The sequence below is a fragment of the Phascolarctos cinereus genome, unplaced genomic scaffold, assembly GCF_003287225.1.
Source record: "Phascolarctos cinereus isolate Bilbo 61053 unplaced genomic scaffold, phaCin_HiC Scaffold_4;HRSCAF=312, whole genome shotgun sequence".
NCBI classification, from domain to species: domain Eukaryota; kingdom Metazoa; phylum Chordata; class Mammalia; order Diprotodontia; family Phascolarctidae; genus Phascolarctos; species Phascolarctos cinereus.
This window is the reverse complement of record NW_027555847.1, coordinates 294,325,176-294,338,784: the sequence shown is the minus strand read 5'-3', so window position 1 is coordinate 294,338,784 and position 13,609 is coordinate 294,325,176. Positions and strand designations below refer to the sequence as shown.

General features: G+C 32.6%; 1 protein-coding gene across 3 annotated transcripts in view; it reads right to left on the bottom strand.

Annotated features, from left to right (window-relative positions):
- Positions 1-13,609, bottom strand: part of KIAA0825 (KIAA0825 ortholog) — a 523,965-nt gene that overhangs the window by 338,784 nt on the left and 171,572 nt on the right. For 2 of the 3 annotated variants that reach the window (XM_021008591.2, XM_021008594.2), the window contains exons 10-11: positions 8,765-8,955; positions 6,292-6,474 (exon numbers count right to left, since the gene is read on the bottom strand). In XM_021008591.2, coding sequence (XP_020864250.1) covers positions 6,292-6,474; positions 8,765-8,955 — 374 coding nt within the window. The remainder of the gene's footprint in view (positions 1-6,291; positions 6,475-8,764; positions 8,956-13,609) is intronic. The other variant, XM_021008603.2, reaches the window with a different exon arrangement.

Sequence of the window (13,609 nt, the reverse complement as noted above, 5' to 3'; positions counted from 1 at the left end):
CCAGTTCTCCCCTCTTGTTGTCCTGTCCCAGACTTAAATCACCTGGTCTTGGACTCTTTCTTTTTATAATCAGTGGACCAGTTATAGTTTGTTTTGCCTGTGGATATCTCCTCTCTAGCTTTACCTTTCCCCTACCTTCAAACTCTTCTCAACACAGGTCTGTCTAACTTACTGTGTTTGTTTTAAACCTTACTTTGCCAAACTCAGGTAAAAAATAATTTTATCAGGGGTACACACTATCCGACATTACCTCCCTCTTTCAACAATATTCTGTGGCACACCAATTATGCGAAAGAATAAAAAGAAATAATAAAATACCCATTTCTTCAGCTCTTACTTCCTCCCTCACTTTCATCTCCACCTTTCCCACTCTGTCATTGAAACCATGATTCTGGCTATAGTTCTTTGATACGCGGTCTCTTCCTATCTGTTTAAGTATTTTTTTCTTTAATTTCTGGATTCTGGAACTTGGCAAGCATATTTATGGTTATTTTAAGTATGGGGTTCCTCTCTGGTGGAAAGTAGTAGATTCTATCTATCACCACTTTGCCCTCCAACTCCTATTCTTCAGACTATTCTTTTATAACTTCTTGAAATATTGGACTTAGGTTTTTTTTGTGTGTTTGATTATGCTTTTCTGGAAATCCAATGATTTTTAAATTATTTTTCCTCATCCTGTATTCCAGGTTAGCTACTTCTAATAATGGGTTTCACATGTGTTTTTCTTATTCCACTATCATTTGATAGTGGTTAGCCAATACCTGACTTGCTGGGCTGTTGTGTCATGATTATTTCATCTATTTGCTGCTACTTTCAAACCTGCCTTGGCTTTGAAGTTGCTAGACCCATTGCCATTTAGAATCTTCAGTGTAGACTTGAATTGGGAGGGTTAAATTAAAAATTAAATTTAAAAATTAAATTAAATTAAAGCCAAGAACAGAGAAAAGGGGATCATACGACCTCAGTCTTGGGCCTGGAATGGGAAGTACAGGTGGAAAGACCAGCAGAACAAGGAGATGATAGTGTTGACCTATGCTCTTTGGGTGGGGACTATCATAGATGCAACCAGAGAGATAACTTTAAGATCTACTTTGTATCAACATTAAGTACAGAGATATATGATCATTGAATGTGTTCATATAACATCATAAAAAATGTTCTGCAAAAAGAACAAAAGAGAATTCTATGGCAAAGTTCTCCAGGTAGTCATGTTTGCAGATGATGTTATACTGATTGCATTAAACTCTAGAACACTATAGGACCATGAAAACCATAGTTGCTCAAAAGAAATTGGCCTACATGTACACCCTGGAACAACCAAATAGATTAACAATGCATATTTCCAAGATTAAGACAAAGAGTTGAGTAGGCAAAGTATACCAATTTGTGAACTTTAAATGAATACTAAAAAAGGATAATTAGCAAAGTTTTGATGCTATATGGCTTCAAGGGCACCTAGGTGGTGCAGTGGATAGAGTAATGGCCCTAGAGTCAGGAAGACTCATCTCCCTGAGTTCAAATCTGGCCTCAGACTCTTAGTAGCTCTATGACCCTCACTTAACCCTGTTTGCCTCTATTTCCTCATCTGTAAAATGGGCTGGAGAAGGAAATGGCAAATCACTCTAGTATCTCTGCCAAGAAAACCCCAAATGGGGTCACAGATAGTTAGACATGACAGAAACAACTGAATGACAAATATGCCTACAATTCATGAAATGAATTCTATCAGATGAACCATAATTGCATGAGGCCAAACAGACAATGGAAAAAAAACATGGTAGATGGAAGCATATTACCAAAGTTGACCCTACCTGTGCTAGGGCCTATTCCAGCCCTGAGGCAAACCTGCTGGTCCATCTTACAGAGATAAGATATTGAATATATGAAGTCCCTAGCTTGAATAGGTCATTTACAAATCTTTGTTGAATGAATTATATTTTATTATGATTATTACTGTGTTAAGATGTAGAAAATAAGACCATGCACTCACTTTTTTTCTTGAGGAATTTTCCCATAAATTACATAAGTAGAAGAAAAGGAATGGAGGAAAGTATGAAGAAGGGGGAATTGAGTTATTGCTAGGTAGAAAAGTCAGAGAAAATTTGACTTTTTTGTAATTCATATCAGAAGTGACATTTTTCAGAGACTTAAAAGAGTGAAACCCAGAGATTACACTAGGTGTTGTGTTCTGTCAAGGAAACAAAAACAGTAATATAGGCTATTTGAAGGGTTATAAGGCTTTTGCACTGCCTTCTGGAGCCATAACTTTGGGATCACAATTGTCATTTTATAATTTGTCTGTTAGATACATGACTGACATATTAGAAGGCACATCTATCTTTGGGCCAAGTGCCCAATATTCTAGATTTTGGCTCACCACTTTCTAGCATTCTAAAAGTGTTGAAATGACATTCTTTCATATTATTTTGTGTTGTAACACTTGGACATTCACATGAAATGACACATGAAAAAATTTCAATACTATTTATAAGTATATAACTTTGCATTTTTCTCTTAAGAGTACCCTGTTAAGTTTCTACAACTAATCCCCTGAAAATCTATAGCTTAAAAGGGCAATTCTCCCATTGATAAGGGATCAAAGATTTTTAATAAACCATTTTCAAAAGAAGAAATACAAACTTTGAACAATTATATGAGACATTGTTTCAAATAACTATTGATAAGAGGGATGCAAGTCAAAACAATTCCAGGGTTTCACCTCATACTTCCAAGGTTGGCAAAGATAACAAAAGATTACAATGATCAGTGTTGGAGTAGCTGCAGAAATACAGACACACTAATACACTGTTGATAGACATATAAATTGGTTAAGTAGTTCTTGAAAAAAATTAGAATCATGCTAGAAAAGTGACTAAAATGTTCACACCTTTTTGCCCAGGAGATCTGACTACCAGGCTAAAATTCCAAGGAGGCTGAAGATAGAATGAAGGTCCCAAAAACACGAACATATGGATAGCAGCATTTTTTATGGCAGCAAAGAAGTAAAAACAAAGTAGATGCCTATCCCCTAGGAAATGACTGAAATAGTAGTGTATAATGTGATGGAATTGTTTATTCATCATAAGAAATAACAAATATGAAGAATTCAGAAAAGCATGGGAAGACATATTAGCTGATACAGTGAAGTAAGAAGAACCAGGAAATAAATGTTGATTAGGAAAAGACCAAAAGAAAAGAAAAGAAAAGAAAGTGAACTCTGCGTAATTATAATGATCAAGCTTGTCTCTGAAAAAGAGCCAAGAATTACATAAACTATCAGACTCAACTGACACATTAGTTTTGCTTCTTTTCTCCTTTTTTTTTCTTTGTTATAAGCTCACTGGGGAAGAGGGAAGAGAAGGATATAATCAGAAATGAAAGTAACATAAAAATTAAAATGTACCAAGAAAAATTATTTATTAAATTTAATTTTTTACTTGCTGAATACCAAACTAGACTAAGTGTTTTTGTGCGTACAAAGTACAGTACAAGTTCTGAGACTGATTTTCTGCCTTGTTTACTATACTGATTTAAATCACAAGCATTTGGAAAACACACTTAAACACACATTTTGTCTCAGCAGATCTTCCTAGGTCCCTGGAGCACTAGACTATAGTATTTCTTTTACAATATCCTAACAAAAGCTATATACCACACAGACACAGAGCTTTTTTTTTAAAAAAGGGACACCTATTTGTAAGTGGGCTTTATCCTATTATGAAAAGCTTTCAAAATTACTTATTCTTTTTTTCTGAGAGACTCAGTTAGTGGCCTATTCTATACTCAAAATGGAAAATGTGTTGAGTTTAATTGTCACAACTATACAGAATAAAGTCAGACACCTTCTATAAATGCTTATGGTTTTAATGGACACCGCTTTCTTTTCCATTAGCAATTGGTACACTGTTTTTAGCAAATGTACTTTATGGAGATGCTTGTTTAGCTGTTTCTTGGAAAGAAGCTATTGTGTCAAAACAAAAAAAAAATCAGTGAATTTCAAAATAAAATAAAAAAGGCTTATGGCAAGCATGCTATCATGAGACATTTTCAGAAGCATTTGCTAAAATTTAATCAAATCAGTATCTGGATGCTTAATCTGAATGCATATAACTTGATACACCCCTTGCTAAAATACGAGTAATTAAAAGACCTTACATTCTGATCCTGAAGACATAAAACACAAAAAAGTGTACTCTTGTGTTCTATCTAGCTTTGCACAAGGTTTAGTTTCATTTGGGGCATAAGACCATTAGTATTTTCTCCACAGTATCTGGAGAGAACCAGAAACTTTAAAATGATCATTCACCAATGAGAAATGTAAGATACTTCAAAAGTAGTAATTTATGCTACAGGAAAATACCTATGAATTTGATTTGAAATTTATGTAGACTCACTTAGAAGCTTTGAAATAATGTAACAACTGTTTCGACAAAGAATTATTTATAGATATATAGGTTTATGCACGTATATGTATATATACACATACATATACATACACACACACATTCATAGCATTTCCAGAATTTTATTCCATTTGGGGCTTGACTTTGCCATCATCTTAGCATTTTTTTAAACTCAAATCAAACATTTCATTTGGCCTTTCTTAGACTAACTTAATGCAAAAATTTGTCCCTACATACTTAGCTGTGGATTTTCATGCTACAAAGTACTCAATGTGTACTTAATATCAAGTAAAATCACTAACAATTCATTATGTAAAATGTATAATATTCTTGGCAGAAATTAGCAATTTAAATTTGTTGAATGACTCTGTAGCACAATGCAGAAATGACAGATATTTATTCTACTGTAAAGGAACAAATGTTAAAAGATCACAAGTTAATAATGAATATACTCTTTATTCTTAATAAAATATACAATCTTTGATAATCACTTATTTGTTATACAGATGAATTGTTGTTTTAATATTTTCCTATTAATCTGTGACAAACCATGAAATTCAGTATTGCTCACCATGACCAATCCATGAAATCTGCCAACTTTGTTCCTGATTTTCACATAGCCTTACTCTTAGACCAAATGACCCACTGGACAGTTAGCAGGGAAATTTTTTTCATCTCTGGTAATTCAGTTTAGTTTACAAAGATACATTATAGGTTTCAAACCCTGGGATTTTCATGATTATGAAATTATAAAATCTAAAGCTCATGGAAATTTATTTTACTATCTCTTGCCCCTTTCTGAGTTTTCCACTTCTTAAATTAGTCTTCAACCTAAGGCTGTCAGAGACAACAATCTGTATTCAGCCAATTTGTTAAAAGCCCAGGAGTGGGTGAAAATTATAGGGAAATTGAAATAAAGATTGTTAATTACTTTTGGAATTTCTAATACAAAAAAGGTGTTGAATTGAAGATTCTCTGAAAATAAATATTTTTACTTTATCCTACCCAGTGCCTTAAAGAAAGACATATTAGTAGGCCTGATTAATCCAAAGTAATGGCAATGCTATGAGAATTTCTTAATAATTTATAAATTAAATACACAGTTAGATGAAGTTACTATTTGGTTGATGGGGAATGGAGTAGGCATGGAGGTAAGGGTTGGAGTTTAACTCAAATTTTGTTTTGAATTTTTCTATGTTAAATAAAGTTCTACCATAGTAAGGAGATACCCAACTGCACCAGGAGCCCAGTACTTTAATTTACAACATCTATAGCTACCTTCTGGAACATATTAAAATTAATCAAAATAATCAGAATCCCATAGTAGTTCACAATTTTTTTTCTTCAAAATTCTCATGAACCTGAAATCACCTTCATGCTACCAAGAGACATACCTATAGGACTCTAATGAAAATATGTCACATATTTTCATAATTGAGGCAATGATTACATTTCACATCTGTGTAGTGATTTTTAGTTTTCAAAATGCTTTTCCCACATTAGATTTTATTTGGTCCTCATGATAACTCTGTGAGGCACATATTATCGTCATATTATGGATGAGAAATATGAAGTTAAGCGATTATCTAAGGTCATATGGCAAATTATTAATGGATCTGGAACTAGAAATTAAGTCTTCTAATTCGTAGTCCTGTGCTCTTTTCGTTTCTTTATGATAAAAATGAAAACTACATTACAGTGGAGAAGACACTGGACACTGACTCAGGAAGACAGGTTAAAATCTCACCTCAGACATTTCCTCATCTCTAAAATGAAACAGCTGGACTTCATGGCTGTCTAGCTGTATCCAACCTTAAATCTGTAATCCTATGGAGAACAATTACTTATATGAATCATGCAATCCAAAAATAATAAGTATCATACTTACTTATATAATTCTGTTAATGGTGATGTCAAAATGATCATTGTTGTAAACAGAGTGTTGCAGTGGGTGTGAATTTTCAAGATCTTTTCATTTATACATTCACAAGGATTCAAAAGTTCTTGCACTGATCTACAAATTGACCAGAGTATTTCCTCAATGCATATTAAGATTGCAGTAACATCAAATCTACAGAAAGTAAAGAGACAATTATATTAAACGGCGACATTTTGGCCTTGATATTTACAATGTCACCCACATGTGGAATGAGAAAAAAAATGCCTGTGTATAGAAGATTTAGCATGATCTATCAATAATAAATGGGGAAAAAAGATTAAACGATGCAACTAAAGTTTCTTGCCCCTTATGTGGGGCAGTAACAACATTCTTGTTAGCAAAAGTAAGGCCTAGAAATGGAAAACATTTCAGAAGTGTGGCATGCTCAGCTTGCATTATCAGTGAAGAAAACGAGATATGCTTTAAAAAAAGAAAAGAAAAGAAAAGAAAGTCGTATGAGATTGAGTTGAGAGACACAGGTAGCCAAAATTTGCTTTTGCTACCAGAAAACATGTGAACAGATGTTAAAAGATGACCTTACCCAGTGTCAAGATACAGAGAAAAAAAAGATATATGACCTAGTACGGAGCCAGCATGACAAGCAGGAGATAAGCAGAAGGGATGTGATACCTTTACAACAGCTGGAGAAATGAACTTTGAGAATTTTCTGATTCTAATTGTATTGGTTACAAAACAATGAAATATGCAACAACATATTTAGAGAATTTACTGATTTCTACCATTTCTTTGTCTTCCTCTTTTTGATTTTAGCTAAAGATCCACAAATGTAGCATTACCTCAATGTATTCTATTTAAAACTATTTTTGTATGTAAATGAATCTTGTGTACCCCATTTAACTTGAATTTACTGTTTCTTAATTTTATATAGACAGAGTTAAAGAAGTAAAAGATGGAAGACGAAGTAGAAATGAGAGGGTAGAAGAGAGAAAAGAACTAAACTAAACTAAAGAACTATTTGGTCAGTCCAGGTATTCTGGGAAATCTTGCCTTTTGGCTTCAACTTAATTAAAACATTTCTGCTAAATATCTAAATATTTTTGGCCATTATGTGACTGGATAAGTATTTACAAAAAGTCAAACAGGGCATACAGACTATATGAAGACCATCAAAACTAACTATCCTTGAGTAGAGTCAAACGTAGTTTGTATATAGGTTTTACTAAATAAATTAGTATAAGGTAATACATAATTTAAATTATCCACTAGAAAGCATTAATTTTAGATTAGCACCTTACATATAATAGGTACTAACATCACATTTGAATTGTATTAGACAGATGTCTAAGGAAAGTGTCCCATCCACTAACGGAGGCTCGAGGTAACTTTTAAAATACAAAATATTAGATTAAATTACAAAATCCAGTGTAGAGAAGGAAAGTTTCTGGCTTTGAATACAATGTTTCTACTACCAGCAGAAAGCAATCATTTGAATAGTATAGTTAAGCAATTAAATACATTTCATACTTCATGTGAATGTACTCTTATTGAGTATGCTATGAATTAATGACTACAAATCTTATAATCAAAAGTGATTTATTACTAAGTCATCTTAATGAAAGAAAATATTTTGTGCTTTCAAATGAAGTTTTTCATTTTGTTCTACAGCAGACAATATTTTTTATCTTATTCAGTAATTTAAAACAGCTTGTCGAAAATACTGTATTAATGAAACACTGACACTAGGCCCAGACACCCTGAAAATCATAGGATACTTTAGAAGAAAGTGATCAAGAAATGATTCTTCCTGACTGGAAAAAATGCTCCTTAATATGTGTAGAAGAATACGGGTATCCCAAAAGATATCTGAAATTGTATATATGTAAAAGAGATGTACTAATTATATGAAAAAAGAACATTTTAAAAACAGGATCACTTTATATAATAGTGTTTCTGTAAGACACCAGTTAATATATGAAGTTAAATTACAAAACTCACTACTTACTGCTAATTCACCTCAAAGTTAATGTCCTTGATTTAGTACATAATTACTGTTGCCCCTAATCTTTCTGAAATTACATTGTGTTGAAGTAGTCCTTATTAATACAAAATAAGAACAAAGACATTACAGAAAGAAATAAGAAAGGATAGAAAGGGACAGTAGATGAAGGGAAAGGAGGTACGAGCTTTGAATAAGCTAAGGATCAGCATTATTTAAAAAGGAATCTCCTCACTTTAATTGTACAACTGTATTATAAAGTTCTTGAAACAAAGTTTTTAGGAACGTTTCACAGTTCCCTTTAACTATCTGAGGAGATTTACCTGTTACCCTTTAAAGAGTCATAAACATTTTAAATAGGAACAGGGTTTTTGTTAGATGAGTCAGAATTAAATTATGACTAACATAAAATTAAGGAAAACCATATATTTAAAACAAAGTACCTAGAAATCACATTTCAATTACCTTATCTGTGGAGTTCTCTTATAACTGGGATGGGCCTGAGAATATCTGGAAGCCAGCAGATCCAAAGATTTCTCCACCACGTCTACGAGAATCTCTTGGGCTAACTTGGGGGGTAGAACAGCCCACAGATCATGATGGAGAGCACAGCAGAAATAATGCCACATCTGGATAGAGAATGAGCATCTTTCCCCCTGGCAAAACCACCACACATTAAACAATAGAATCACATCTTCCAAAATGTCAACTTGGTTCCTGTGAATCTTATTAGTTCAGGCTGAAAGGAAATAGCTGAAGAGTTTGAGACACTAGAAGACCAAGAAAGATTCTTGACAAGATGTAAAACATCTTTATTGACAAAGAAACACATGTTCTTTTTCAATTATAAAACCAACTATTCTACCACAAAGTCAAACCACAAGCATTTAACCCACCATACCCTTAATTAACCTACTCCTGACCTATTGTTTAAAATTTACTTTAAAACTATCTGCTTTGTAGTTGCTATACTAGTCATGCTAGCTTAAGATAGTGGCTATATCTTCTAAAAACATGATTCAAATTATTTAAATTACTTAAATATGTATATTTCTCTACAACTGTTATCATTACTGACAGAATTTTATGAATGTTTCAAATTGCCCAATTATGATGAAAGGGGAAGAGTAAAAATAATCTTGCAACTACATTCTTACAGCCATGAAAGTAACCAAGGGGGTTGAGAAACTTTTGAAGATTACATTAAGCTATTTCACCTATGACATTTTAATAATACCAGGAAAAGACACCAAAATCATATAATTTATAAGACCTTTAGGCAAATGTTTTATTTTTATTACTTAGCATTTTAATAATACTTTATATAGTTAGCAGCCAAATTCTCATTCTTCTCTCCCACCTCTGTAAATCTCTTCTCTGCACAAAGCCTGCCTTGACTGCAAGGGGAACTCTGCAAGTAGTGATGACAAATGGGAAAAAGAGGGAAATAAGAATATGGCTCCAAACAGCTTTAAATCATTTATTAGTTAACAGCCTCATATAATAAACTGACCTTTTTGTAAAACATGATCACAAGATTATTTGATATATTTCCATATTATGTAATAACATAAATAATATGGAATATAATGTTTCTATATCATTTCGATTCTATACATGTAAAAATACCATCAAAATAATGACATTACATTTTCCTTCCTTAGATTAAAATGTGTCTTTCCATCATGACTTGTAACTCTGAATTGTGACTCCTCAAAGAGGCATCTGTTACCCTCAAAGTTTATAGTCCCATAAAGTAGACACATTTAATAAGTCACTTTATGCATATTAACTTTTGATTACTAAAATCATTTGTATTCAGTGATAATGGTTTATATTGATCTTGTGAATTTTGGAGACAAAGATACATTATTATTCCTACAGGAAGCATCTTTGCCACCAGTTTCACTCCAAGAGAAGTTCAAACTAGAGCCAGAACTTCAAATCTCTACTTCACTAAATGACTAAATTAGATCTATAACTGGGTAAAGGCATAAGCTTATAAAATTAGGCTGAAGTAGGCCCATGACAGTGCCTCCTATTTTCTGTTGTGTCCAATGATAAATCAGCTTATTTTTAAAAGTACAAACTAAATACAAAAAAAACCTGGAAAAAATGGAAAGAAAAAATAGCAGGACTAGAAGAATGAAGAAAATACTAACTGTAATCACATGAGGAGAAGTACATGAGAATGAATGGACAGAGAATTCTGATGGGAACTCTGAAGCAATAACTAAGAAGGTCATGATACTTTATGTAGTGAAATTAATTTAAATGTAAATAGTTACTAAGCAAATTTAATTATATGTTCAATGTTAAGTTTTTAATAAAAAATTTAAACAACCTGAATGAAAAAAGTTTTGCATTTTATTGTCTCATATTTGAAAGGGAGCTGTGTTACTGGGGATGAGAGGGTGTGACATTGCCATAAAGTAGAATTTAGTGGCAATTTGACTATGTTTATATCACCATTCCTTAAGCAAATCATGTATGCTTACAACACCTTGACTCTTGTGATCTTTTAAGTCCTCAAAAATATAGAAAAATCAACGTTATTGAGATTTGTACCATAAAATAGCCCCTTATGTTTTATATTTCTTATTTTAGTGTGTATAAATTGAATTGATATCACATGATATAGATATGATATTTATACATATATGTAAATGTAAATATGCATAAGTAATCACTATGTTCCAATGGACATAAATGTGCCTTATGACCTCCTCACAGCTGAACTTCATTTGAAAAAGAAGAGGAATCAAGTGTTTGTTTTTTATGATCCACCATACTCTTATTGCTTATACTTGTATAAAATACTTTCTTTTTACTTCAAATGATCCTAAACTGGCAATCTTTCTAACAAGGCTTTTCAAAATGTGTACTGTTATAGCAGAAGCAACAGTGTTTTCATTAAAGACAAAATACGATGCATTCATTTTTTCTGACCTGTTTCTTTATTTGTTGTAATTTCAAAACTATTCTACTGGTAAACATCTGTTATTTTTGCAGACTCAGTATAATGTGAGCAGATGTGAGCTTTTATTTAGATTATATATCAGGAAACAAGCAGCTGGGCTTTATTACATAAGCCACTCAGTATTATCTTTGAACAGACAATTTGTTATTCTTTGACTATTGGAAAACATAAGTTCCCCAAATTTGTGGCAGATGTGAACCATGGTAAAAGCTTGATTTTTAAAATGTACTCTGAATACAACCAGCACTTAATCAGTGAGATACCAAACCTTTAGATTTTCACACCCTGACAGTTTTTTGGGGAAAACTGTTTTATGGAAGTAATACAGTTGGGGTACAATTGATATCACAAAACCTTGGGAACATATTGTTTCAGATATCATAAATTAATTTATTGTCCCATCTCTATTCTCTCTATATGGCAGTCTATTCCCTGAGATCATTATCATGCCTCCAGTCATGAGGATGCTATCTCCTTTCAAGTCAACCCTACTAGAATATTTTACTACTTCTGTTTTACAAATCAGTTGGAATAATAGGAGAAGGAAAGGGGGAAGTAAGTGAGAAATAAAAATCATGTCAGATACTCCAGATGTCAAAACATTTAAAACCCAACACTATTTTTAGAAGCTTTTTATTTTCGGTGTATAGAAAAGCAGGATCACTTTATTTTTCAGAGCATAAATAACGATGCACTAGCTCTGCAATTAAATTGTAACTACTGACCATGTAAGTATATGGAAGCTACTGTACCATGTAATCACAGAGTAACTATCTTGTTATTTCTGTCTTCTAAACTAGAGCCTATATCATAAGATCTAAAAGCTGCATGTTACATGGTAATTTGTTTTTCTAACTACTTGGTAGCTTCAATAATAGGCCCTGAAAATCCACTTATTGTTTATGTCATTCTATGAAGCTATTCTCTGCATCAAATTACATTTAAGGAAACATTTAGAGCTGACCAATTAAGTAGTGTTGGATATATATGGTCATTGAAAATATCATAGAGGATGAACAATTTTCACTTTCAGTTAGAAAAATGCAATAAGCACATTTCAAGCTTTCAGTTTACCTGAAACCAAATCGAGAAATTTGTGAGACTGCCAAGAAAGGAAAAGGCCCAATGCCTCCATTCTTATCTCCAGCTACCACCTGTACAATGGTACTTTGCCTTTCTCTCCTTTACTGGACCTCACTACTAATGCTTTCAGAAGTATGTTGTGTGGGGCAAAAGTAGAATTGATGTTGTTGCTAAAACTATCTGGGAAGGGCCACTGAAAAAGAGACAGAATGATTCAGAAGAAACAGGCTCTATCTAAAGCTTCTAATCTCCTTTTCCTTTTCTTTAATGGCGAGTCTTGTGCTAACAATTGTCCTACAAGTAAATGAAGCATAATAATAACAAAAATAAGTTATATCTATGTTGCACTTAAAAGTTTCAAAAGGTGTTTTATATACATTATCTCATTTTATCATGTGAATTTCCACTGGAATTACAGTGTCAAAGTTAATGACTAGGTTCAATAGACATCACCTTAGTATGCTCAACATTAGTTCTTATGACAATTGACAAAAACAGAAATCGGGATCTCTAATCTGGAGGAAAGGGTTAAGTACAAAAAATTAATCAAGGTTTACATAGCTGGGGAATTTTTTTTAATCATTGATTGAAATAGTATAAATCTTACACAAACCTGAAATCAACTTCAGGGAATTTCAAATAATGTAGTCTAAGTATAATCAATGGGATTTAAAGGAAAAAATATAATGAAATTCTGATGATGAATAATTTTAATTGGTCATAGGTTTTGCTGCACTGGGATCATTAGGGTTTAATTTCAGGATAAATTGGGATTTTAAGACATAGTCCAAATGAATGAAGGCAAATCATGATCAGTCAAAGAGGTCTAACATCTAACTCATAATAATTCATGAAAAAGGGAAAAGGAATAAGAAAAATAGAAAATACTTAATAAACCATGCTTATCAAAATACAGAAATATTTTGATACTTTGACCTGTCACATCATTGCTGTTGTCCTTCCTCCAATGATTAAATTATAATCTATACACATAAATCCACTATATAGAGTTGATCCAATTTGCTAGGGTCATCCTCTAATTCTCTTGCTATTGTATGGATACCAGAGAAGCACAACAGATTTTCTATCAGATATGGCCAGTCCAACTTTTCTGGTCACATACCAATCTACTGACATCTTGTATATATCTTTCTCTTATCTAAGTTGGTTGGTAATATGTTGTCATCTTCTCCCAACAACCATAAACCACTCCATTGTCCCATGGGTGACCTTCAACTTCAATTCTT